Source organism: Lutra lutra, chromosome 1 (assembly GCF_902655055.1).
Source record: "Lutra lutra chromosome 1, mLutLut1.2, whole genome shotgun sequence".
In the NCBI taxonomy this organism is placed as follows: Eukaryota; Metazoa; Chordata; class Mammalia; order Carnivora; family Mustelidae; genus Lutra; species Lutra lutra.
The window spans coordinates 131015299-131041496 of record NC_062278.1 but is presented as its reverse complement, the minus strand read 5'-3'; the positions used below and the strand labels follow the sequence as shown (position 1 = coordinate 131041496).

General features: G+C 49.6%; 2 protein-coding genes across 2 annotated transcripts in view; one reads left to right on the top strand and one right to left on the bottom strand.

Annotated features, from left to right (window-relative positions):
• LOC125104222 (serotransferrin-like) overlaps nucleotides 1-2213 on the top strand; it is a 62423-nt gene extending 60210 nt beyond the window's left edge. Inside the window, 1 exon segment of the mRNA XM_047736719.1 lies at nucleotides 956-2213. Coding sequence (XP_047592675.1) covers nucleotides 956-1169 — 214 coding nt within the window. The 3' untranslated portion in view covers nucleotides 1170-2213.
• A 3197-nt stretch (nucleotides 2214-5410) lies between these two features.
• The window catches only part of RAB6B (RAB6B, member RAS oncogene family), a 60935-nt gene continuing 40147 nt past the window's right edge, over nucleotides 5411-26198 (bottom strand). The window contains exons 3-8 of the mRNA XM_047736718.1: nucleotides 17489-17542; nucleotides 17186-17291; nucleotides 15452-15563; nucleotides 14365-14458; nucleotides 11455-11521; nucleotides 5411-9886 (exon numbers count right to left, since the gene is read on the bottom strand). Of these exons, the coding sequence (XP_047592674.1) occupies nucleotides 9822-9886; nucleotides 11455-11521; nucleotides 14365-14458; nucleotides 15452-15563; nucleotides 17186-17291; nucleotides 17489-17542 (498 nt within the window). The 3' untranslated portion in view covers nucleotides 5411-9821. The remainder of the gene's footprint in view (nucleotides 9887-11454; nucleotides 11522-14364; nucleotides 14459-15451; nucleotides 15564-17185; nucleotides 17292-17488; nucleotides 17543-26198) is intronic.

Sequence of the window (26198 nt, the reverse complement as noted above, 5' to 3'; positions counted from 1 at the left end):
CTTTTTTCCTTCTTAAGTTTTTTTTTTTTTAATTGTAAAATATCTTACATATAAAGGGATACATATGACACATATATTGAATTTAAAGAATATTAAAATGAATACCCATGGACCCACCACCTTGCGTATTAGAAGACTCTAGGGGCTCCTCCCTATTAATCTTGAATTTAGTATCTTGAATTTTGTATTAATTATTTTTTAAAGTACTTTTTCCATGTGTGTGTTTCTAAACCAAGGTATCAGTTTTTCCTGGAGATTCTTCACGAATTATCATGCAGTCTTACAGCTCCAGGAAATGCTTTATTTTGTAAGGAAGCACATTGGGAGCCTGTGTTCCGAGGCTTCTGGATCACAGAAAGGGTGGGAGAAGTAGGTGCAGGAGCATTGCTGTGCACTCTTTTTTGGGGCCAGCAGGTGGCAGTAAGACAACTTAAATTTGGGAAGGTTTTCCTGGGTAAAGAGGTTGGAGAGTAGTAATTGTGCCCAAACTGGATATGAGAATCTGGAGTTTGTAGATTTACTAAGCTCTGTATCCACATAGACTCGTGATAAACATAAATACTGTATTTTCCCACACTTAGCTTTCAGAGACTTAAGTTACTGTAACATTTATAGCATGTATTTAAAAAATATGTTCAAAAATGGCATCATGCAGATGATCTTGGAGGAAGGGGATAAAGGGGCACTGGGCTGAGAGAAGGTTGGTATGACCTGGGCACATGAGTGACCTGCTCTTATCAAGCCAAGTCTGGCTAGACCCCTGCCTCTCCTGCCTGAGAGCAATCTATGAATGCAAGGGGTTAATCAACAGTCTTAATAGTGTAATTGACAGTTGTATGTCAGGTACTTAAATGAGTGCTGAAATGTTTAGGAATGGGTGTGGCTTCCTAAGGCCTTTAGTTGCTATATAAATGCTATTACTCTATTCCTGATTCATTTTTCTTTCATCTCACAGCAACACTTTACGAGTCACGCGTTCTGCTGCCCCCAGCACACTGGACAGTTCCAGCACTGCCCCCGCTCAGCTGGGAAAGAAAGGCAAAGAATTTGAGTTCTCGCAGTTGCCCCTCAAAGTGGAGTTCCTAGAGTGCAGTGCCAAGGGTGGAAGAGGGGACACGGGCTCCGCAGACATCCAGGACCTGGAGAAATGGCTGGCGAAAATCGCCTGAGGGGCAGGGCCAGAGCTCAGGACATGAATGTGAATGTGTGTGGCCCACAGTTTTGGAAAAGGGTTTGGTAGCCTGGAGATGATAAAGAAGTTGATAAAGAATGGGTATGAAATGTAATTAGAAACATTTTCTTGTTCTGGAAACAAATTATTGTTATAAGTAACTTGGAACTTTTGTTTTTCAGTTTAGTTCTCCCTCAGTGCTTTCTAATCACTTACCTGCCTGTGTTTCTTCCCTTGGTTAAGGTTTATGTCATGTCCCTTTAGCAAATGCTTGACCTAGGGTCAAGGTCTTTGTGACCATAACAAGTGGATCCACATAGAGAGGATATTATCATGAGAGTACGGTTATCATCTGAAAAGTTTCTTATCCTCTGCTTCTGTGTGTTAGTCCCTTTTCCTGAAAACAAACCTGTCTGTGTATGGAACCAGTTGATTCCATTTGCCCTTGATGTTCATGGGCAGTACGTCATCTAGTCCTTTGTGACTTCTCCGAGTTGTGTGTGTATAGTTACCGTGCGGTCTCCCGACATGCGAAGAAGACAGGTAGGAAACAGCAAGGCTGTGTTGACAGCGGGTCTGTTCTTCATCAACGTAGTGACTTGTCCACACTCCAGCCTCGCAGCACTCAGGTTTTAAAAACTTGCCCTGAACCCCTGGAGTCATTCCCAGATGATAGAACTATAAATGCTAAATCCCTGCACGGCAAGCGTCTGATGTGCTCTCGTGGTTTCCCTTAGCTGAGGAGTATATAAAGATTTAGAAGCTGTTTGTGGTTTTTTGGATGGCTGAGGGCTCCTGGGCTACGTTCCTTTACTGTTTGACCAGCCCCTATTTTGTACTCAGAGCTAGAATGCTGTGGAACACATGCGAATTTAAAAAGTTCTCCATAGTTTTTTAAAGTGCATATTCACTCATGGTTGAAAGAAAAGTCAGCTTTTTCAAAGTGGTATTCCTTGTTGTCTTCTTAAATGTTGACTTTTTTAATGGCTTTTATACATTATTAATGCGTTTCTTGGTAAATAAACAACGTGTCTGGCTCAGAGCAGTTGAGTGGAATGGTAAAGTGAGTACAGCTGGGAGCATGTGTTAGGGTGCAGGCTGAGCTCCATTATTTCCAGGGCCTGAAGACTGCAGCATACACAGGGACAAACTGCTGTCCCTACTTCACACACTCAGGGACAAGCCGCACTAAAGCTTCAGAGGAGACTAGAGTAGCTGTGGGTGAGGGAGAAGCTGGTCCCAGAACAGTGTGGTCAGAGCCAGGACAGGAGAGGTGTCGGGGCTCGGCAGGTGCACAGCAGGGGCACCTCGCCTGGCTGTGAGGGGTCAGGGAGAGTCAGATAGAAGCATGGGGCCGAAGCCATCCCAGGGAGTGCAGTCCCCTTGTCTGTGCTCTACAGCCCAAGCCTCTGCCTTCCCGCCTGCCTGTGGGTCATCCCAGCTCTGCGTGAGAGCCCTCCAGCTCCCCTCTGCCCCCAGCCCTGGATCCTACGCCTTGCTGCTCGCTTGTGGAGGAAGTGCAGGCAGAAATGGAGAAGACAATGGGCCTTGACCCACACAGAGTTCTTATTTGAAAGCCTTATTGCTACTTGTGTTCTTACCATCCTTTGGATTCTTAGTTTTTGCCCCCTTTAGCCAGCAGTAATTTAAGGAAATAAGTAAGAATAATGAACCAGAAATCAACAGAGAATGTGATGAATGTGACACGTTCACATAGTCACAGTAGGTGGTCGTGTGAATAAAAATCAGTGGCTTGATGCTTCCGTTAAGAGGCATGTGTGCTCAGCTTCATTTTGTTTTCCTGGTTAATAAATTGTTTTCTTTACTAGAGGAAGCAATACACCAAAAAAGTCAAGTTCTCTCTCAAGCAGTGATTCTCAGATGTCAGTGGGCATCAGAATGATGTGTGGTGCCCAGCGGACAGCTGTTCTGAAGACCCCGCTCCCAAACGTTCAACTCGGTGGCAGTTCTGGTGTGGTCTCAGGGGTCTGCGTGCTCATTGTGTCCTGGGCCAGGTACGTGGGGCTCCTAGGAGCGCCCTACGAACTCAACCTCCCCTGGAGTGAGTGCCACACATACCTTCAAGAGACTTGGTTTTTAAGTCCTTGGGGCCACATGCCCTGTTTAGTTTTTCTCACAGGGTGTAAAGTAAGCAAGCAAGCAAGCGTCAGAGTCCCTCCCAGGCGCTCTCATCCTGCTTCCTACTCCTGTGCTCTCGTTATCCCATTCTTGTGCGTTTGGGCCAGGGGGAGATCGCGGTGACAGTTCTTGGGTGCTGGGAAGGGGTTCCAAGAGGTCCCATGTATAGTTCTCTAATCTTGGTATCCTCTTGTGGCCCTGAAGCCGTTCAGCCATGGGGACTGGCAGACGAGGCACAGCTATGGGTCAAAGATGAGACCGCTGAGGCTTGAAGCAGCTCCTTCTTGGGAACACAGCAGTGTCTGAGCCACTGGATGTGTATGGGCCCTGCCACCTGCTCACAGGCCAGCTGCCGCCTGATACAAATAACCCCATTCCTTGCTAAGGGAGAGGTGCAGGACGCAGGGAGGTGCCATTATGTGTGTGTGGGGGGTGGCTGTGATGAATATGCCCCGGACACACCATTGCTTCTGGAATGCGGTCCTCCATGGGGTGTGGAACATGTGCAGACTGAGGGTCGGGGTACTGTTGGCCTTACTGTTTATTCCAGCTCTTTTTTCAAGCCCTTTTCCGAGGGGTCTGGGGCCTTGGTAGCCCCTCCACTGCCAGTAACCTGCCTGTTTGCTGGAGTCCGAGTCAGCAACAGCAGTTCTTCGTAGGGAGTGCCACTTACCTTTTCCCATGGCTTCTGTCTCAGCACCTCCTGGGATTTGTGTCCCCCTGGGGTCCTCTTACGTGTGAGGCACTTAGTTTTCCACTGACTTGAGACTATTGTGTTTCAACTGAAATGTGTGTTTCTGTTTGTGGTATTTTTGGTATATGTGTGTATCGGAATACCTTGGTATTTCTAAATACAGTTAAGCATAGGATTATCAAAGCTGCTTTCTCCACTCTTGCTCACTGGACACAACGTAGCTACAGTGATAAGGAAAGCCACCTCGAGCAGCATCCTTCAGTGCCATGCGGGGCACTTCGGACAGGTCATCACCAACCCTCTGTCATCTTCATGTCTGTGTGGGGAATCTCGGGGTGCTCCATTCTTCTGGCAAGGGCCGGGGCTGCTAGACGGTTATGTTGATGCTGTGTCCTACATTTTTTCCTCCCCTTGCTATCTCAAGTCCTGTTAATCCTGACCACAGAAATCCTGGAAATGGGCTCGGAACAGCTTGCCTCTGGCTTCAGTCTGGTTTGTACAAGCGTGTGCACTTCGGCTGTCAGGCCTCTCCCCCTTGCTATCCCCCGGACCTCCTCTACCTCATTTTACGTCTGGCAGCCAGAGAAGTGAGGCTTAGTGGGCAGAGCATCCATTTCCTGTCCCTCCTAATTTAGAGGTGGCTTCTCTGAGGTGGCAGATAGGAGGGGGTTCCAGAAACTTTAGAACCTTCAAAAGGGAAAAATATGTAGTGAGGTTGAGCTCAAAAAAGAATTGAGACCTGGTGAACTTGGCTTACTCCATAGCTCCAGGATTCCCAGCATTCTCAGGCCAGAGCAGTTCTGGGCCTGATCTTGGCCTTTGTGTCCTCTCTGGATTGGTCTCACAGTTGTTCAGGATTTCAGGGCATCTTTTAGTCTGGAAATGACTGACATCTGAAGGGGCCTCTCAGGGATGTTCTCTAATCAGTGTGGGGAAAAGCAGGAGGGGTTATGTGGCTGCTTGGTATCACCTGGAGGATGATTATGGCTCACCTTAAATTCTTTAATGGCTTTCTGGACATCACCAGAAGGGAGAGAAATTCAGTCCCTGCCCCCACCCTTCAAAACCCCCAGCTGTGACAAGTGGGGACCAGGGATGACAGAAGTTATTACACAGCCCTGAGTCTCAGTTCGGCCTGGGGCTTCCCTTTCCATTAGCCTTCAGACAGTGGAGTTGATGGAAATGAGTGAGACTTTCACCTCATTAGTGTGTCTGAGGATGTGAAGGGCCCAGGTGAAGAAGAGGAAGAAGCAAAGGGCTTTGGGTGGTAGACCCCCAGACGTGAGACAAGGGTTTGTGGAGCAAGCATGTGAAGAAATCTGGTTTGGCACAGTGCCCCCCCCACCCCCAACTAGCCCCCCATATATGACTGCACCACTTAGAAACACTGGACAAGAGGTTTTGTGTTGAGAATCAGGACAGTTTATTGTTTGATCAACATGCTGAGTCTTCCACATTTTACACAGTTTTATGTAAAGTCAATGTGGCCATTTATGCCTGCTGAGCCAGTAAAAGATGGAAATGCCACCCTCTGTGCTCCTCATGGCCAATCGCTTTCAAGGGGATGGGTGAGGGAAAGTGAGAGGACAAGTTGACACACCACACGATGCAGGCTGGCCTTCCACATCTGGAAGCTTCTTACTGGAAGGAAGCTTCCCAACCCCACTGCAAGGATGAGCCATGCCCTCTGGGGAATGTCACCCACACAGGGGTCTGGCGCCAGAGAGTTTACACGTGAGAGCCCAAGGTTTTGGAACACCTAGATAGTTCATTTCAAACAAAAACTCAGAGGGTGCCCTGGTGTTTGGGTGCCCATGACGATCAGAGTGGACTTGGGGACTGGCCCTTCTTGGCAATCAGGAGTGTGAAATGGACATGCATTTTTTTCCCAGCTCACTCAACCAAGCTGGCCAGAGTCCTAACCAGAGTAGAGGTGGTCTGAGGAGCACCCGTGCCCCGCAGCCCTTTACGTGCAAGTGCACCGTCACATCTGCACACACAGGTTGATGATAGATAAAGAACGGAAACACCCTGGCTCTGATGGCTTCTGGCTTGCTGGATGACCAAAAGCAAGTGGCCCTTCTCTGCCTTGGTCTTCCTGCCTGTGAGACAGGAAGGGTTGCAAGACCTCCGTGTCATGCTGCTATAGCGAGGTGGTGACGACTCACGTGATCGGGGGAGAGGTAGTTTGGACATCAGTGAGCAGCATACGGCCCTGCTTGGTTGCTGCACCAAAACCTGTTGGGCTGCCCCTCACGTGGCTCGGATGGGACTTAATCCTTGGCTACCTGTTCTCACATCCTAACACCCTTACCTGCCTTCTGCCATGTGAAGGAATGAGGCTGCTCTGCCTGCAGGACACCGAAGCCAGCGGTGCCTGGTGTCACACCTGGTACTTGAGGGCAGGCGCTCCCAGCACCGGCTTGCCATCGGGAGGCCAAAGACGTTGCACTCAAAAGAGGTCTGTATATTTAACTGCCATTTTCATTCTTGTTTCTGTTGCCTGAGATTCTCGAACTGACCTGGCCATTGCTCCTCAGACCCGGGAGTGTTCCAGAATGTTTGAGGATGCTGACAGAAGAGAGTGGTGACAATGATGGCAGAGAGGCCTCTGACCAAGAGGGACTTGCTCCTAACCACCCAGCTTGCTAATCGTGGACTCCATGCTGCAGTTCTCACACTTAAGCTGCTGACCTCACACCTTCCTTCTGGCATGTGTGTGCACTTATAAATACGCTATCTGCTTCTCGCGTCTTACACTCTTTTTCAAATACCTGTGGAATAGGAGCTTGACTGACAGCTTTTGAGATTGCCCCCGCTCAAAGGGGAGAAAAAAGCCTGAAGAGGAGGACTCTGGCCATCTCCCAGGTGAGGGCTGGTCCTCAGGGAGAGGGACTGAACGACGGCTTTGCCTCAGGCTAGCCCATCTGGATTTGGCAGGGATGTACCACTCGCTGGGGACGTGGAGGCAATTTCATCCCCTTTTCTTTAAGGGAACCTGACCATCTTATTACTGGACCTTAACTCCAAGTCACGATACTACCTATAAGCAAGAGAACAGTGATGGTACCTGCTCAAAATGAGAGCCAGGGAACCAACCCACTTCTATGCAAGAGATCTGGCTGCCTCAACAGCCCAGGGAGGGAGGGGTGGAAATTAGGCCTGAGAGGAGGAGGGTCACGGAATGGCATGGCACCACTAAGATGGGACGGCAAGAGAGACAACTGCCCTCGCCTGAAGCCCACAGGGCTGGGGAGAGCCTGGACTCGAGAGAGAGGACCTTGTGTAAATGCTAGGAAGGCAGGGCTCACCAAGGCCACGTCAAGCCATGTGACATCTATCTACTGCATCTCTTACTGTTCCCAGGCTATGATGGTAAATGTTCGTGGTGCCTTAACTACGTGTGCACATGAGAAGGGGACTGAGTTTCTGCTTTGTTTTTACAGGAATGTTTCAGAAAAGCTACTCTTTAGTACCAAGAAAACTAAAATCCAGCCTTCATTCATTTACTGGGACCCAATGCAGATCCCAGCAAATGGGGCTGTCCCACAGGCCAAAAGCAATGGCCCTCACTGCCAACCAGGCCGGATGCTATAATGTGGACTCTTATAAATTCTCATGAGGTAAGTAAGCACTCTTTCAACAAGCACCACTTGCGGGGGTGCTGTGGTTGGGGGTACTGGCCCACACGGGCATGCACACCTATGCATATAAGTATAGAGAGAAATGGTGCACATATTCCCATGGCTATTTTTGCCTGTAGTTGAACACATCTATGCATTAGTTTATTGATGGCAAGACAATCACAAGTTTTTTGACAATATTAAGTATTCCTTATTTCAACACGTTGCAGTACTTTTGAATTTCCAAAACTGTTATCACAATGCAAGTTCCAACTTGAGAGCAGGAAAAACAAGAATATACACTGAGCACATGTATCTCTGTGAGAATGTGTGTGTGGAAGGTGTATACACAAGTCTATCTCTATATATAATTTATGTACACACATATAAAAACTAAACACATGACACTGGAATTACGTTCGTACTTCAGTCTTTGCCTTCTGGAAGAGGAGCTCAGTGAGAATCCTACTTCTCTTCTTCACCTGAAGATAAATTCCTCTCTAAAGATCAGCTCTGACATACACAATCTCCTTAAGCTGAGAGAGTGTGACAGGCCCACTGGACAAATACCAGTGAGTCCTGTCCACTTACTGGCTGCCATTTTGGATTAGTTTCTGAGAAGTTCCAAAATTACAATTGCAATAACTTGTTAGAGTCCTGTTTTGTGGAGGAATTCCCCCCCTCCCACTCCCAGATGGTCATTTAGCTCACCTAGGACATGCCCAACAGCAGCCTGGAGGCAGAGACCATGCCAGCTTGGGAGGGTAGGGCTTATGGGTTTTGGCCAGAGTTGCTGCGTACGGCCTGGCTCTACACAGGGTCAGATTCAGTAAACCTGGATCTATTTGGAATGCTGGCCAAATGGGTTGCAATCCCTTAGAATTCTCTTCAGAGATTTTACAGGCCCTCAGGACTAAGCCCTTCTCAGAAATGAGTCGAAATGGCAAGGATGGCTCTCTGGGCAGCCTTCTGGAAACCCCACATCAGCAGCACCCTCAGGCAACCAGAGCGCTGCTGCAGTATCCTCAGGTACGTGCACAATGACTACAACTGCTTGATGCCAGTGGGGCAAGTCAGCTTTTCCAGAACAGTGCTCAACAGTATTAGCAACTGAGGATCTGAACATGCATCTTCAAGGTCGTGGTACTGGAATCAACACCCCCTTCCCCAGTCACAGACACACACCATGCGATACAGGCTTGAGCTTCCCTGGCGTGCAAGGCCAAGGGCTTCAGGGCAATACACGCTGAGTTTCTCTTTGCTGTTTCCTTAGACTCAACCCATACACGGGTGCTGACTACTGGGAAGGTTGGTTAGAACATTTTCAGAACCACACACGGTGCCCCAAGGGTATGAACCACAGATCGACCTGTACAAGCCCACAGTTGCCAACAGCACCCCATCCTTCCTTCCGATGACCTTTTGCTCCGCCAGTCACTGAGTGGGCCACAGAGGGCACAGGATGAAGGCAAGTGCCCTCCATGCCTTCAAGGCTTGTCAGGGAGGGGATGGGGGAGGCAGGAGTAATTCCAGTGAGGCCTCTGGCTGAGCTCCCTGCCATCCACAAGGCCAGCTCAGGGCCATGGCTGATGTCCCACTCTGGCCACGGAAGGAGGACAGAGTTAAAAGTTGCCTCTTCAGAGGCTGTTTTGTTCAGTGTTTGATTTAACCAGGTAGGGCCTGTTTGGTGGGTGGGGCTTGGGACTGGAGCCTAATTAAGTTGCCCCATTAATTGTAATTTATCAGGCTAGGGTGGAAGGAGGGCAGAGGTGATGACCATTCAAAGAGGGCAGGAAGGAGGAGGTGTGTGGAAAAGGTTCTCTGTAAGTTTACAAATATACAAAAACAAAAAGCACATCTTTTAAATAAAAATGACTACATTTTTATCTGGCAAAAAGTTGTATACACATGATTTAAATTTTTTTTTAAATTTTAACAGTTTTTGGCAATCTTAATAAAGTACAATATATTACAACCAAACCAAAAAATAGTTGTTTAAGTAACAGCTGTTAAGAGTGACGTGATCCCTGATGCCCAGCCTCCCTCCCCACCCCACCCTACTCCTAGAGACAGAGAGAAAAGAAAAATCCTCCCATCTTGATAAGCTCATTTCCCACCCCCCTTAGGAAGCTAACCAATAGGAAGCAACACAACAAGCGAGTAGTGTCAAAGGAAGCTGGCAGGTCAGGCTGCATTAGCAGGAGCAGCCGCCCTCGCTGGCTGGGGGCTCCTGGGGTTTGTCCAGCTTGATGTCAATCACTGCGGGAGGCTGCGCTAAGGAAGATGACTGACGAGAAGCTGCCACCTAGCTCCTGTCCCTGGGCACCCCTCACCTGCCCTGTGCAGATCCTCCACCCTTCCACAAAATACCTAAGGACTGCTGTCTTTGCTGGGCCTGGGGAGGAAGGACGCAGTGTCACCAGCCCCCACCCCTCTTCTTCCCACAAACCCTCCCCCTTATCCACCTGAAGCAAAGCTAGTCTTGGGCAGTGGGATGACCGCGCAAACACCAGCACCACGGGCCCTTCCTCAGAAGCCTTCTTGGTAACCAGTGCCTCAGCCTTGTCAGCAGCCCATCCCATCCTCAAGAGCACTGAAGTGGACAGCCTGCTGGTCAGGTATGAATCCCACATCTCAGCCCAGGGCTAGGTGGGCCTTGCCTAGCCAGTAGCAGACACACTAACCCCTCGAGCTCTAGTGAGAGCGTCACTTAGATTCTGAGGATGCTGCTGGGGGAAGGCACAGCCCCAGGAAAGGCCTCCAGCCCTTCCCACCGGTGCCCTGAGACTGGGCGGGAGGAGCACCCGTCAGAACCACCCAAGGAATGGCTTCAAAATGCACAGCCAGGTAGCCCCCGTGCCCTCAGCAGGCTGACGGGGCAGCGGGCTTGCTGCAGGAACCCCCAGGGCAGCCGACAGGGTGGAAGTGTAGGAAGCACTGCCGTGGGACCTGCTGTGGCCGTCCTAGGGATGTTTGCGTGGCTCCTGTTTCAGGGCTATGGGAGAGACTGTTTTGGCTCTGTACTATAAAGAGCCACGCTTCTAAGACCCCCTTTTCTCTCCTTTCCACTCTCTGGCCAAGGCATATATTTTGAATATGACTTTCTCTGACTTTCCCTATTTTTATTTTCCCTACACCTACATAAATAACATTTTTACCTCATGTATATATACACGAACATCTTTTTTTGGTAACATGGCAGAGAATAAACTGCCTTCCTTCCTACTTCCTTCCACTGGGCCCATCGGACTACCTCTCTGAACCTCCATTTCTGCTTCGGGGTATGGTCTGAGGTTCAGGGTGGGCTGTGCGAGTGGTGTGCAGACTGTCCCACAGGGCAGCGGGCGCTCCGGGGCTGTGCAGGGCCGGGCCGAGGAAGTGGGCAGGACACAGGACAGGGGTATCTGCTGGGGAGCCGGTCTCATGTAGACTAGGCTGAACCGTGTTCTGGGTGTATAGAAGCCTTCCACGCAGTGGAGAGTCTACCATGGAATATAAAGTGATGCTCACTGAGAACCTGGGCAGTTAACTATTTCTCACTCCCCGCACAGACATTCACATCCATCTGGTCCACACCGCCTCCACCCCCTGGCATTGTTTTGGAAATAGAAGCTTAGACTGTTCGAACTGGATGAGGTCTTAAAGCCCTTGGAGTTCAGCCTTGTCCCGGTCAAGAGGTGGGCCCACAACATACCCCTCAGCAGAGAAGGATGGGCTGGAGACCAGGCAAGGGCTCGCTCACTGTTCTGAAGTACTAAGTGAATACATCAATGGATAAATGGCTTCTCTAGCACATCTTTCACTCACTTATCAAAGGAAAAGGATACTCCCTTCTTTGCTTTTCTCCTGGACATTCTCCATCCCAGGCAGAGCTGATGCCACACGTCGGAAGAGCTAGAGAGGGAGGAGACGCAGGATGAGCCCCTGACCCCGTCCTTCCTGCCCCACACTGTCTCCACCATCTTACCTCTTCTAATGCTGACCCAGGGCCATGTTCTCTTGTCTGTCCCACTAACTGTGCCCTGGAGGGCAGGGGCTAAACCAAACTCCTCTCTCCCTTGCCCCTAGGGCCTGTCATAAGTCTGGGCCCTGACAGGCATCTCAGGCAACGGCTGAGGTCACCAGGTCCACGGGTCATCAGGAGCTGAGTGTGGGTCATGCTGACTGTAAGGGACCTAACCCAGTGCAGAAAATGCTCTAGGCCCTGTGAGACAAGCCTTAGGTTTCTGTCCCACTGCCTATGTGGGGACAAGGTGGGGGCAACCTGCCCTTGAGAAAATGACCCTCTGCTCAGGAGGGTCCTGCAAGTCCACAGGCACTGAGGCAGCAGGGTGCTGGGAGCCAGGGCCACATAGTCATGTCAGAAAGAGAGACTTCCAAGAGAATAAGCATACAGCATGTGAATTCGTGATGCTGTGGGTTTGTTTCGGTATGGGTATTAGTGTGATGTGTATGTTCTGTGTAGAGATGTATGCGTGGAAATGTGCATGTGAACGTGCGGTGTCTATGTGTGTGAGTTTGTGTAAGTGCACAGGGATAACCGTGTGGTGTGTGTGTGTGTGTGTATGCAGGTGTGCATGCGCGCATGTGGGCATGCACACTGGGGAGGGGGTAGGCAGGGATGTCAGGGAAGACATGGAACCTAGGAGGTGACAAGTACAAAACACTAGTATAAGGCACCAGAAGATTCTGAACACTCCCTCACTGCTCCCCCCAAAGAAGCCAGCTCTGGGGACTCAGTGAGCTCTATAAGGAGAGTGCGTCTTGTTCATGGTCTCACCCTAGAGCCCAGCTTTGTGGGAGCACCCAGGCTAAATGGCAGGGCCAAAGGTGGTGAGGATCTAGGTGGGGAAGTCACTGGTGGGCCTGGCAGGGTATGGGACCCTCTGGGCGGGATGCAGAGGTTGTTCTGAAGTGGGGCGGGAAAAGTGAGCCAGGTTGCAGAAGCCTGGTAATTCCTGAGCTTTCCTTCATGGCCTTGCCCCAGGCGGCACTGTCCTTCCTGTCTGTCAAAATGGTCACAGCCTCTCTCAGTGGCCAACCCGCCAGTTAGAAGGAAACTCTTGGAGTCACAGGTGGGGCTCCAAAAGCAGCTATGATCAGGATTGGAATCCAGGAGTCTGCACTGCATGAGGACTCCTCAGAACCACAGAGTTTGACCTAACCACATGTAATTCGTGCTTAGACCATCACCTGGGCTCCAGAGCATTCTGAAAAGGGAGGCACTGGCGTCTCCCTGCCTCCGACCATTAGGGCAGAAGCTACCTGCCTTATGAACTGCTGCCCACTGCTTCCCCTCGTCCCAGGACTTTCCATCAGGGCCACAGAAAGCAGCAACCCACTGCCTCCGACATGCCTCCAGGGACAGGTAGCTCCTGCTCCAAGAGACACCTCAGTGGCACTGGGAAGGGTATGGATGTGAGCAGAGCCACACTGAGGGCGCTCTAATTGGGGAGGAAGGCACTGAGGCCTGGGGACTAGAGGGCCCCTCATCTGTCTCTCTGCTCTTCTGCCGCCTTCCCCAGTGCCATGGGCACCACCCCTGTTGGGTGAACCGCCACTGTCTCCAGGCCAAGAGCTGATGGGCAGCTTGTGTAGTGCTCCCAGGTGCTGCTGGGGCCGGCTGGGCGGAAGAGACACCCCGCCAAGCCAGGCTCTGCACTCAGAATCCCCTCCCTAGGCCACAGCACCCCTCCCGCCGCACCTCTGCTTGCATGCTACCCTGGTCTGGAACAGCCCCCCTCTCTTCATTGAAGGCAGGGGCTCCTAACCTCTTGTGAACCAGAGACCTCCCTGACAGTCTGCTGAGCCTACGGTCTCCTTGTAAGTGGGTGACGTCAGTGACGCAGGAGTATAGAGAAACCCATTCAGAACTGAAAGACACTTGAAAATCTCTGAAGACACCAGTTGGTTATGCACCAGCATTCTTCTGGCAGCAGGTCTAATCACCCCCATGAACTAGAGCAGCAATGCGTGTAAACGCCAAGAGACCCGTAACCCCGCGAGGGGACAAGAAAATGGCTGGGGTCTGTGCTGTGCCCAAGCCAGCAGCATCCTGCTGCCCACGTTCCTGGCTGAAGGTAGTGCTGAAGAGCCGCAGAGGCGTGTGAAGATGGAGGGGCGGTTCTCTCCAATGCAAGGCCCCTGAGCTGTGGACGCCCATCCCTGGGGGTCCACGGACCTAGGGAAGCCCCTGGCTTCGAGGGTTGGCCATAATCTCCTCCACAGCTTCTCTGACCGTGGTGATTCCCCAGGCTTCTCCCACTGTAAGCTCCAGCCGCACCAGGGTGGGCTCCTTTCTCCAAGCCTGTCTGGCCCTCCACAGCTCTGAGCACTTGCCAATCCCCAGGCATGAACCCACAAATGCTGGTTGGACTGAATTTCCCACACCCCCATCCCAAGTGAGGTAAGATGCTAGAGAGATGCTGCTTCTCTCACCTGGAAGTTGACGGCTGGATGCCCAGCGCGTTATAAGGCACGTGACTGGTTGCTGTGTGATGGCTAACGAGGACATGGTCCAGACACCTCCACCCGCCAGAGTGAGTGCTCTTGCCCTCTCTCGTGCTTTCCCAACACTAGAGGTTAGCTTGTTTCCCATTAGTTGGGGTTCAGGGTGCTCTGATTGCTTGCCCCAACCCGCACTAGCCCCTCAGGGCAAGCTGGAGCTGGGCCCATGAAGGACCAGGCCAGAAGCCACCCATGGCCTCTGGGCCAGATTAGCGCCAGGTGCATCCTACCTGCTTCACGTTGTAGCCGGTCTTGGCGCTGGTCTCAATGAACATGACACTCAGTTCTTTGGCGCGCTGCTCCCCCTCCTCGATGGTTATCTGCCTGTGAGTAAGGGGAGAGGGGAAAATGAGTCCCTGGTAGAGGCAGAGGGAGCAGCATGAGATGAGGAGGCCTAGGTCCAGGACTAAGGTCCAAATGAGGAGGTCTTGGGTGCAGGACAAAGGACACAGGGCCACAGCAGTACACCAGCCTGCCCTTGCCCTGTCAGGTTTGCCTTCCATGGTGCCTCTCAGCTCAGAAGCAGGCCCTGTGGCAGGCAGTAAACCATCCTAATAGTCGTGTGCATCTGTGTCTAGAAAGCTCTTCGAGCCACACAGTGCCCCTTGGGTGGTGTCATCAGTCCCCATCTCCACAGGACAGTGAGGTTAAAAGTGACTGCCTGCAGGTTGTATGGAGAGACACTTAGCAGTAGAACTGGACTTTGAGTCCCATTTCCCTTACTTCAAGGACAGACCTCAAATGAAGCAGGCTCGAAGTCGGATATTCGTGTAGATGGTCAGAGGACACTTCAGAAGGCCAGCGGTCCAGAACCTGTTGCTTTAGCTGACCAAGGTGGGTCCCCTGATGTGAGTGAATGAATGGGTGCAGGCGGCACCTGAGTCAGCCATGTCTCCACACTGGAGACTGAGTGACAGACAGGAAATTCTGCCCGTTCACGGGCACGGGCATTTCGTGGGGACAGAGACACAAAGCAGAAGCAGAAGCCAATGGGGGCCCGAGGGACTGCCATCTGCAGCTGCGCCGTGGCCACGGCCAGGCCCCAGACCCTGCGCCGCTGTGCAGCCCTCTTGCAGAGCAGTGCCCCTGCAGACCATGGAAGGTGGGGCCTCAGAGCTGAGCCGCTGCCATGGGCAAGGGTCTGCCAGGTGCTCGCAAAGCCTCCAGTGTCCCTTGGGGACCTTTCTCAGATGCACGGGGACAGGTCAGAAGCACAGACTCAACACTCCCGCATCCCAGAACTCCTTCTCCAGGAGGAGCTGCAGGGGACTGGAGGGCAGGCTGGGCCCGCCAGCACCCTGCACCTTGCACACCTACCTCTTGTCAGCCAGGTCCGTCTTGTTGCCCACCAGCATGATGATGACATCGCTGCCCCTCTCTGTCCTGACGTCATCGATCCACTTAGAGGTCTGCTGGAAGGAGTTGAGATCTAGAGGTGGAAAGTGGGGAGACAACAGAGTGGGAGTCACCCTGAGCAGTAGAGGGCAAAGGTGGGAGGGAGCATGAGACCAGGAGCAGGAGGGAGGAGATTGTGCACTCTCATACCCAGACCAGTGAGTGCAGACCTTCTAGCAGTGGGGAGGTTGGGGTGGGGAGCATGTGTATCTGGGCAGCTGCTGCCCCAGGGCCCTGAAAGACCCTCATGTTGCTGAACGATCCTGGGTTGTGGGGGGTCACCCTGTTGGAAGGTCACTGTCATGATTTGCTACATGGACTGGTGGTTTTAGGGGCCCACCTGAGAATCAGATCTGACTTTGGGAGTCAGAGCGGAGTGTGAGAAATGGTGCTTGGCAGCCAAGCCAACTGGACTTGGCTGAGCTCAGAAACGGGTGTGCATATGTGTGTGTTGGTGGGGAACCAGAGCAGCTCCTGGGGGAGAAGGGCCCTATACAGTGGTCTCCCACTGAGGGGGGTGGCACTGGGAAAGGCCAGAGTTTCTGAAGAGAACCCTTGATCTGTAAGTAAGAGGAGGGAGAAGGTGGCCCCAGGAGAGACAATAGCCACGAGAGGTAAGGCCATTTCAGGGCAGCCCTCTCCTCAGTCAGAAGATGTGACAGACTTTAGGGAGTGGTCGCAAGGGCAATGCCCACCACTCAGCAGCCCACGCACCTGAGAGGGGGCAGGAAGCCTGTCCCAGGAAGCCTCAGTTTCCCCCAGCCTGCTCTCCCTCCTGCTCACATCAGGCTGCACAAACCCAGGCTGAAGGGCCCAGGTCCCACCTGTACTCAAGGTGGACGGGGTGTGTGGTCAGAGGGACGCGTGGAGAGAGGAGATGGGCAGAGCCTGGGGCAGTGGGCTTAAAGCAGTGGGGTACACGTGCTTCCCCATGTGATTTCAGTGCTGTGGACAGCACCCAGGTGTCCTCCCCACACAGGTGTAGGCACAGCACAAGGGCTAACCAGGTGTGCTCTGTTACACCTGTCTGCGCAGCTGAGGCTTCGCAGCAGGCCCTCTCCCTCCCCCCACCATAAGTCTTCCTCAGAGCTGTGCAGTTCTCTCAGGAACAGCTGTCCCAGCCAGAAGAGCTACACTGTGTGGGAAGCGCAGCCCACCACGGCTCTCCAGACCTGCTTGGCTTCCCCACCCAGGAGAGCCTATGAGGAGCTGGCATGCCACCTGACAAAACCATGGCTGCTGGGTCATGACTGGCCCAGAGACCAGTGTCTTCCCCCATCCTGACACATGCACACACACAAGTCGCTCCATAAGGGTCTTTCTGGCCATCAGGGCCAAAGGGGGCACAGAGGGGTGGGAGCAGGCCAGCCTCATCTCTGCTCACCTCTACACACAGCCCCCCTGCTTTGGGCAGGGCCAGCTCAATCCCATACACCCATGCCTGTCCCAGGAGGATGGGTGAGGCTGGAACCCATGCTGGTGTTCGAAGGCAGCTCACCCCCTACAGCAAGGACCTGTCTTCCTGCAGTCAGAAGACAAGCATACACAGCATACACATGTGTGTGTGCGCACGCACGCACGCACACACACACACACACACACACCCCGGAGCCTCTGTGAGCCCCCCTCCCTCTGGCACCTGAGGCCCAAACTCACTTGTGATGTCGTACACCACCACAGCCACGGTGGAATCCCGGATGTAGCTGGGAATCAGGCTGCGGAACCTCTCCTGGCCGGCTGTGTCCCAGAGCTGCAGCCGCACCTGTCACAAGGAGAGCAGGGGGTCAGGGTAATCCTCATGGTGGGGTGGGGCTGGGGGAAGGCCCCGGCTCTGTGATGTGGGCACTGCCAGCTCTGTGGTAGGCACAGGCCCTCTCGGTGGTGCCCGGCTAAAGGCTCCAGGTGGTTAAGTCCAAAGGAGCCCTCCCTGTGCTTCTGGTTCTAAAGTCAGGCACTCACCGTACGATCTTCCAAGTACATGGTTTTTGACAAGAAGTCAATCCCAATGGTTGCCTATTAGAGAAAAACAAGGAAAGGTTAAAATGGAAAGGTCTCAGGCAAAGGGGCAAAAGCTCAGTGATCCAGACAGTGACAGCCAGCAAGAGAGGGGACACCCATGCCAAGCCTAAGGCAGGTCCTGCTCTGCTGTCCCTGCCTGCTCCCCACACTCAACAGTGAATCCAGTCATGTCTCTCAGAGGAAGCAGGTTGGAGTTAAGTAAGGATGAGGACAGATTTTCAGGGAGTGACAAAAGTGCTGTGAGAAAGCAACAAGAGCCAGGTGAGGAGGGTTCCTCAGAGTCAAGGCCACTGGCAGGTGTATCTCCTGCCCTGCTCAGGTGGGGCCCTCGAGGAGAACGGGCTGGGCAGTCTCCCAGCCCAATCCTGCTTGGCCTCAACTGCGTCCCACACTCATAGCCTCCTCTTGAGGCTCCTGAGACTCGGGTACCCAGGCTTGGGTTCACCTCTGCCTCCAGCGGGCAGGGACGGAGTGAGGATCAGGGCAGCTTGCTGCTGTGTGGGCAGCAGAGAGCAGCTGGTCTTCCTCAGGGCCATCACAACCCACCTGGAGCAGCATCTTCCTGGGAAAGCGCACTCTTTCCTACCCAAACCAACATATTAGGAGCCAGCTGTCCCCAACACACCTATGCCACACCTTTGTGCTCTTTCCTGGCCTTGGGCAGAGGCAGCTGGGCAGGGTGCCATCAGCCTTGTGGCCAGATGGCCAGGACCAACCACTCACTCGCTGTGTAGCCTTGGGCAGGCCACCCAACCTCTCTGGGCTCACCTGCCTCACAGCATCTATGATAGGAACTCAGATGCTGTTGGTGCGAAATGGAGATGACACTGCTATGCAGTTCCTAGTAACGAAGACTCAGACACGGACTGAGCGCCCAGGGCACTGATTCAGTACAGTGTGGCACACCCATGGGATTAGAATCCTTAGCAGCCATTTAAAATCATGTTCTTGAAAAATATTTAAGGATTTGAGAAAATAGGTTATCAAGTGAAAAAAAGGTTGTAAACATCATGTATAGTGTGACCCCAATGCTATGAACTGAAGTAGAAGTATTCTTCATATTTTCTTAGATACTAAAATGAAGGGAATACACTAAAGCCTTAATAACACCAGTGTGAATAATGACATCATGGGCAATTTTTTTTTTTTTTTTTTTTTTTTTTGCTTCCCTCATTTTAACTTCCTCTATTTTCCACATCTTCTACAATGAAAGTATAATAGTTCTGGAGGTAGAACTAGAGTATTTTGAAACAAAAATAAAAGACTAAACATAAGCTTAATTGTATGGGAAATTGTGCAGCAACTTCCGATTACAAAAACCACAACCCAGGGAAGCCCGAGGAAATAGAAATACCCACGTCCACAGGTCCCAGGTTGTCTGCAAGCATACATGCACTTTGGGACCTCCAACTCATTCCACAAAGGAGTTAAAGGAGCTATATCCACCCAGAAGCCTGCTTTAATGCAAAGTTGTGGAGTGTTGAGACATCTCACAATTCTAGAACATGAGTGCTAGACACGCACCTCTGGAGATGAAAGATCAGGGAAGTTAGAGGGTACACACCTTGTGTGACTTTACAAGTCAGGGGCAGAGCTGGAAGGGTTGGCACCAAAAGCTTCACAACACTTGGGCTCTTTCTACCCCAGCTTGGCGCACCTTTCCTACGTGGTGTAGTCACTGGGCAACAAGTCTGGAATTGACAAGTGGCTTGCGCACCCAGCCTTGTTCCTTAAGTCATATAACAATCACTAATGAATGAAGTGCGACAGTCCTCATCTTCGCATACCCTTAAGGAGAAATGTGCAGACCAGGTGGAAATCTCTCACTTCATCAGTGGTCCCTGGGCTCCCCAGGGAGTGCCAAGCTCCTTCAGTAAAATGATCCTGGAGCTGAAAACTGGGTGTATGACCTCAAGGACTGGTGGCAGGGACTGCTGGCTGTCCTCCATATGCAGTCTCCCTTTCCACTGTAATAGGATTCTAGATGTGTAGATGGGTCAATGGCTGCCCCAAATAAAGGTGATATTTCCCAGCTTTCTTTGCAGGTAGGTGGCTAAAGTCTCGTCAGTGGGATGTAAAGGTGATGTATGCATCTCCTGGGATGGGTCCTTCATGTGGGGATGGAATGGGGTGACATGCTCACAGCTGCCCTCTTTCCCTTTCCTGTGGCTTAGAATGAAGACAGGTAGAGAGATGGTGGTGAGTCATACTGGCCCATCCAGATGAAGGTGATATGGGAGTGATGACAGAGCAACCAGATGGAGGAAGCCTGAGTCCCTGACCCAAGGGAGCCACCTCAATGCTCTAGACTGCTTACACCCACACTGTTGGGTGAGAGTGAACAGAACTTCTATTTTGCTTTAGCTACTATTATTTTGGTTGCTTTTAACACAGACTAACAACAGTCTAACCAATAGAGCAAAGAACCATGGAGAAACATATCCCTCAAAGGTAAGCAGCATGGACATAGTGATATTCTTTTTTTTTTTTTTTAAAGATTTTATTTATTTATTTGACAGAGAGCGAGAGATCACAAGTAGGCAGAGGCAGGCAGAGAGAGAGGGGGAAGCAGGTTCCCCGCTGAGCAGAGAGCCCGATGTGGGGCTCGATCCCAGGACCCCGGGATCATAACCCGAGCCGAAGGCAGAGGCTTAACCCACTGAGCCACCCAGGCACCTGACATAGTGATATTCTTGAGGACAGTGTAACAGTGAAAACCCCAATCTACTTCATGTGGGCACAAGCCACTTCTACTTCCATGGAGGACTGAGAAGTCACCAGATGACATGACAAGAATTATGCCGTTTGGACCAAGCCTTAGCAAAGCTCAACTCAGTGGCCTCCACAATCATAAACGCCATTATTGGACACCCACACACTTTATCTCCGTCGCTCCTCACGAAAGCCTGACCACATGAGTGGTACTGAGGAAACAGTCTGGAAGAGGCCAACCTCCTCCCTCTTCAGCTCTCTCCCCACTTTCGTCCCACTTTCATGCTTCTTCCACATCAGAGAGTCTTCTGATTCCTTAATTGGACCACTCTGTCCCTAGCAAGCTAGGCCACTGAGCCGCAGCAGACCTTCCCATAGCTATACAGGTTCTTGCCAAAACATAGGCATTGTCCCTGGGAATGACTGAACCATCAACTTGGCCCAAAAATATATTCCTATGTTTAGTTTCCAATAATGGCTGTATAGTTTCTATCAAACTAACCCTCCCACAGATAACTATTCCAAAACTGTGGAGAAATACAAGAAATAATTTTTAAACACTGAAGACTAATCAAAAGTTGACAGAAAATGGAGGGGTTACAATCTCTGAAGGAAGGAAAGAGAACCAAGTACAATCCAACATCTAACCAATTTTTTCCCCCGAGGTTAACTTCCTAATCATTTAAGTTAGAAGGACTTGGTAAACACCTCAGACTTTCCATGGGAAAACCACAAGGGCTGGCTTTGGGAGGAAGATTATCATGTCAGGACTAAAGGTCACACCAGAAGACTGAGGGAAAAACCAAAAATGACCTATCTTAACAAAATTTAAACATGGCAGATAATCCCTGCTCTCTTACCCCCCCCCCCAAAAATTAGCTGTCCATAATTTATTTGCCTATTAAAATAAAACGCAACACTCTTCAGAAGAAAGTAACAGAACCTAGCAATCTCTATAACTTATTATAGGCACACTTCATTTTACCCTGCTTCACTTTATTGTACTTTGCAGATAACGGTTTTTCACAAATTGCAGGTCTCTGGGAACTCTGTGTAGAGCAAGTCTACTGGGGCAATTTTTGCAATAACGGTTGCTCACTTTATGTCTTTGTGTCATATTTTGATAATTCTCATAATTTCTCAAATTTTTATCATTATTACATTTTTTATGGTACTCTTGTGATGAGTGATCTTTGGTGTTACTATTATAATTGTTTTGGAATGCCATGAACTGCACCCATATAAGACAGTGAACTTAATCAATAAATGTTGTGTGTATTCTGACTACTCCATGGCAATTGGCCATTCTTCCATCTCTCCCTCTCCTCAGGCCTCCCTATCCCCTGAGATACAAGAATATGGAAATCAGGCCAATTAATGACCTGCAGTCATTGCCTCTAAGGCAGAGTTGCACATCTCTCACTTTAAATCAAAAGCTATAAATTATTCAGCTTAGTTAGGTGAAATAGGTTAAAAGGTAAGCCTCTTGCACCACACAGTTAGCCAAGTTGTGAACAAAGGAAAAGTTCTTGAAGGAAACTAGAAGTGCTACTCCAGTGAACAGATGGGCCAGATGGGCCATAAGAAAATGAAATAACCTTATTGCTGATATGGAGAAAATGTTAGTGGTCTGAATAGAAGATCAGACCAGCCACAACATTCCCTTAAGACAAAGTAAAATATGGAGATAAGCCCTAATTCTCTTCAATTCTATGAAGGCTAAGAGAGATAAGGAAGCTGCAGAAGAAAAGTTTGAAGTCAGCAGAGGTTTTAAGGGAAGTGGCCGTCTCCATACATCAAAGTGCAAGGGGAAGCAGCCAGTGCTGATGTAGAAGCTGCAGCAAGAGATCCAGAAGCTTGAGCTAAGATAACTTGCAAAGGTGGCTGTGCTAAGTAACAGATTTTTAAGGTAGACAAAGCAGCCTTAAGCAAAGATATCATCTAGGGTCATCTAGCTAGCTATTGACTGGCTGATTGATTTGAGAGAGAGCACGAGTGAGGGGGAGGGGCAGAGGGAGAAGGAGAAGCAGGCTCCCCACTGAGCAGAGAGCCTAACGTGGGGCTCTATCCCAGGACCCTGAGATCATGACCTGAGCTGAAGGCAGATGCTTAATCAACGGAGCCACCCAGGTGCCCCTAGGACTTTCATAGCTAGAGAGGAGAAATCGGTGCCTGACTTCTAAGCTCCAAAAGATAGGCTGACTCTCTCGTTAGGGGCCAGTGCACATGGTCACTTTAAGTTGAAGCCAGTGCTCATTTACCATTCCAAAATCCTAGGGTCCTAAAGAATTTTGCTAAATCTACTCTGCCTGTGCTCTATAAATGGAACAATAAAACATGGATGATATACCTATTTCCAACATGGTTTACTAAATATTGTAATACTAATACTAATACTAAATGTTGAGACCTACTGCTCAGCAAAAAGAATTCCTTTCAAAATATTATTGCTGATTAACAATGCACCCAGTCATCCAAGAGCTCTGATAGAGACGTACAATGAGATTAATGTTGTTTTTGTGCCTGCTAACACAACATCCATCCTGCAGCCCATGGACCAAGTTGTAATTCTGACTTTAAAGTCTTGTTACTTAAGAAATACATTCTGTAAGGCTTTAGCTGCCACAGATAGTGATTCCTCTGATGGATCTGGGCAAAGAAAATTGAAACCTTCTGGAAAGAACTTACCATTCTAGATGCCATTAAGAACACTTATGATTCATGGGAAGAGGTCAAAATATAAACATTAACAAGAGGTTGGAAGTTGATTCCAGCACTCATGGATGACTCTGAAGGATTCAAGACTTCAGTGGAGGAAGTTAACTGCCAATGTGATGGAAATAGCAGGAGATCTACAAATGAAGCCTGAAGACGGGACTGACTTGCTGCAGTCTCACGAAAAACTTGAATGGATGAGGAGTTGCTTTTTATGGATGAGCAAAGAAAGGGGTTTCTTAAGATGGAATCTACTCCTGGTGAAGATGCTGTGGAGATTGTTGAAGTGATGACCAGGGACTGAGAATACCACATAAACTGAGCTCACAGAGCGGTGGCAGGGTTTGAGGGCACAGACTGCAATTGTGAAATAAGTTCTACTGTGGGCAAAATGCTATCAAACAGCATCACATGCTACAGAGAAATCGTTTATCAATGAGTCAACTGCTGTAACAAACTTCCTTGTTGTCTTACTTTAAGAGCCACCGCAACCTTCAGCAATCACCATCCTGATCAGTCAGCAGCCACCAAAAGTGAGGCAAGACTCTCCACCAGCAAAATGATTACTACTTGCTGAAAGCTCAGATGATGGTTAGCATTTTATAACAATAAAGTTTTTTTTTAAAGATTTTATTTATTTATTTGACAGAGAGAGATCACAAGTAGACGGAGAGGCAGGCAGAGAGAGAGGAGGAAGCAGGCTCCCCGCTGAGCTGAGAGCCCGATGCGGGACTCGATCCCAGGACCCCGAGATCATGACCCGAGCCGAAGGCAGTGGCTTAACCCACTGAGCCACCCAGGCGCCAACAATAAAGTTTTTGAAATTAAGTTATGTATGTTATTTTTTAGTCATAATGTTATTATATGTTTAATAGACGACAGTGTGGTATGAACGTAACTTCTATATGCACTGGGAAACCAAAAAATTCATTTGCTTCATACTGTCATGGTCTGGAACCAAACCTGCAGGTATCTCCAAGGTATGCCTGTTTTTGCAATGTCCGCTATGCAATAAAACAAGGTTTAGGCAAGTGAAGAGGAGGAAATTCAAGTCATAATCAAGAAAACAGACCCCCAAATGAACCAGATGCTGGATGTGCAGAGAAGGGCTTCAAAATGCTTGTTATATATATGTTAAAAATACAAAGGAAAAGAGGAATGATGAATTTCAAGAGATATATGGAAATTCTAAAAACAAAAACTGAAAATCTCAACACTACAAAATACAGTACCTGAAATAAAAACTCACAGGATTTCTGTAACAGCAGCTCGAACGCTGCAGAAGAAAGGTCAATGAACTTGAAGACAGGCTAAAATGAACTGTTCAAACTGGAGCCCAGTGAGAAAAAAAAGATACAATAAAAATGAAGTCTCCTGAACAGCTAGGACAGTATCAAGTGATCTGCTATACATGCAATTGGTGCCTCATAATGAGAATAGACAGAATCAGCAAAAAAGATTTTTGAAAAAATAAGTTAAATTTTTCTCCAATTTGGTTAGAAACATCAACCCATGGTACCAAGAAGCTCAGTGAACCTAAAACATGATAAATACAAAGAAAACCACACATGGGCATGTCATAGTCAAATTACTGAAACCAAAGATACAGAGAAAACCTTGACAGCAGTGAGAAAACAGAAAGACACATTATGTACAAAGGAATAATGCTGAGAATGATGGTTGATTTCTCATCAGAAACAATGGAAGACAGAAGACCGTGGAAAAGAATCAAGTTCCAAAAGAAATAGTATCTCCGTCACCATTATGTCAGCCTACAATTCTATAGCCAGTGTCACTTTTGTTCAGAAATGAAAAACAAAACATTTTCAGATAAGGGAAAGCTGTGATAATCTGTCAGCAGTGGGTCTTAATTAAGAGAAATACTTTAGGCTAAAGGGAAATGTCACAGATGGACATTTGCATCTTTAAAGAAGGAATAGAAGAGTACCACAAATGGTAAATCTATGGGTAAATATAAAAACAGGTGACTTGTCCTTGATCACCACCTAACTTCCATCCATATCAGCAACAGTTCATAACATTCTCCCCTCTTCTTCTGTCCTCAGTGTGGCTCCCTCTCAGAAATGGCCTCAAATCCTACTTTTCAACATTATTTATAAAGCACTTCAATTCCTTGTATTTACCTTTAGTACAATAACAGGGGTAAGCACGGTACGATGATGAAACATCTGAGTACTTAGCCTTTGCCAGTTATCCTGCAGAGCGCTTGACATGCCCTACTTCATGTACTCCTGATAACCTCTGTTATGAGCTACGTTCCTCAGTATGCGAACGCCACTGCTAAGACACCTGAGTGTGAGAGGTGCTAAGTCACTTGCCCACGGTCAACAGCTGCAAGTGGCAGAACCAAGACTGAAAAGGGTATTTGCAAAGTTGTCTACAAGTGTCCAGCCCTACCCCACATCCCTCTGGACTCTGAGTGTTTGTTCCTCCTGTTCAAAGCCAGCCTCTCCCTGTGGGTCCCCTTGTCCCTGGCCCCCTCCTGCCAGATGATGCTCTGTAAGCCATCTCCTTTCTGTATTTTCAATCTTTCATGCACTACTCACTCTTTGCCTTTGTCCAAAAAGTATTCTCAGAAATCTCATGTCCCTGTCACTAAATGTTTTTCTAGCTACTCTTCAAGTGATATGCTTTCTGGAAAAGGACCCCAAACCCAGTCTCCCCTTCCTCCCCTCCCACCTGCTGCTTGACTAGGGTGGTATGGCTTCTGTCCTCTGACCACTGAAGCTGCTCTTGCTATGGTTGCCAGGAGCCATTTCATCTCCAAACTGTAAGGACACTTGAAGGCCAAGCTCTACTTGATGCCCTTGACCCTGATGCTAATCTGTTTCCCTGGCACACCTCCTTCCTTTGCATTTCATGATACTACTTGTTTCTGGCTTCCCTGCCTCTCTAACTGCTGTTCCTCATTGATCTCTCATAGGAACTTGTTCCTTTCTCTAACATGTTGCTTGTCATTCCCTGTCCTGTGTCAGGGGACCTCATAACTCTCCCAGCTTCAGTCCATATCCTGGGCCTTACCTCTGTCCTGCACCCCAAGTCCAGGCATCCAGCTGTTCACTAGACATCTCCCTAGACACAGTGTGTCCCACCCAGAGCCCACCATCTCCCTCCAAACCAGCTTCAATTCTCCTCCCTCCATGAACAGCACCGCTACCACCCCAGGTACCCAAGCCTCTGGGAGCCCTCCCGAGTCTCTGCT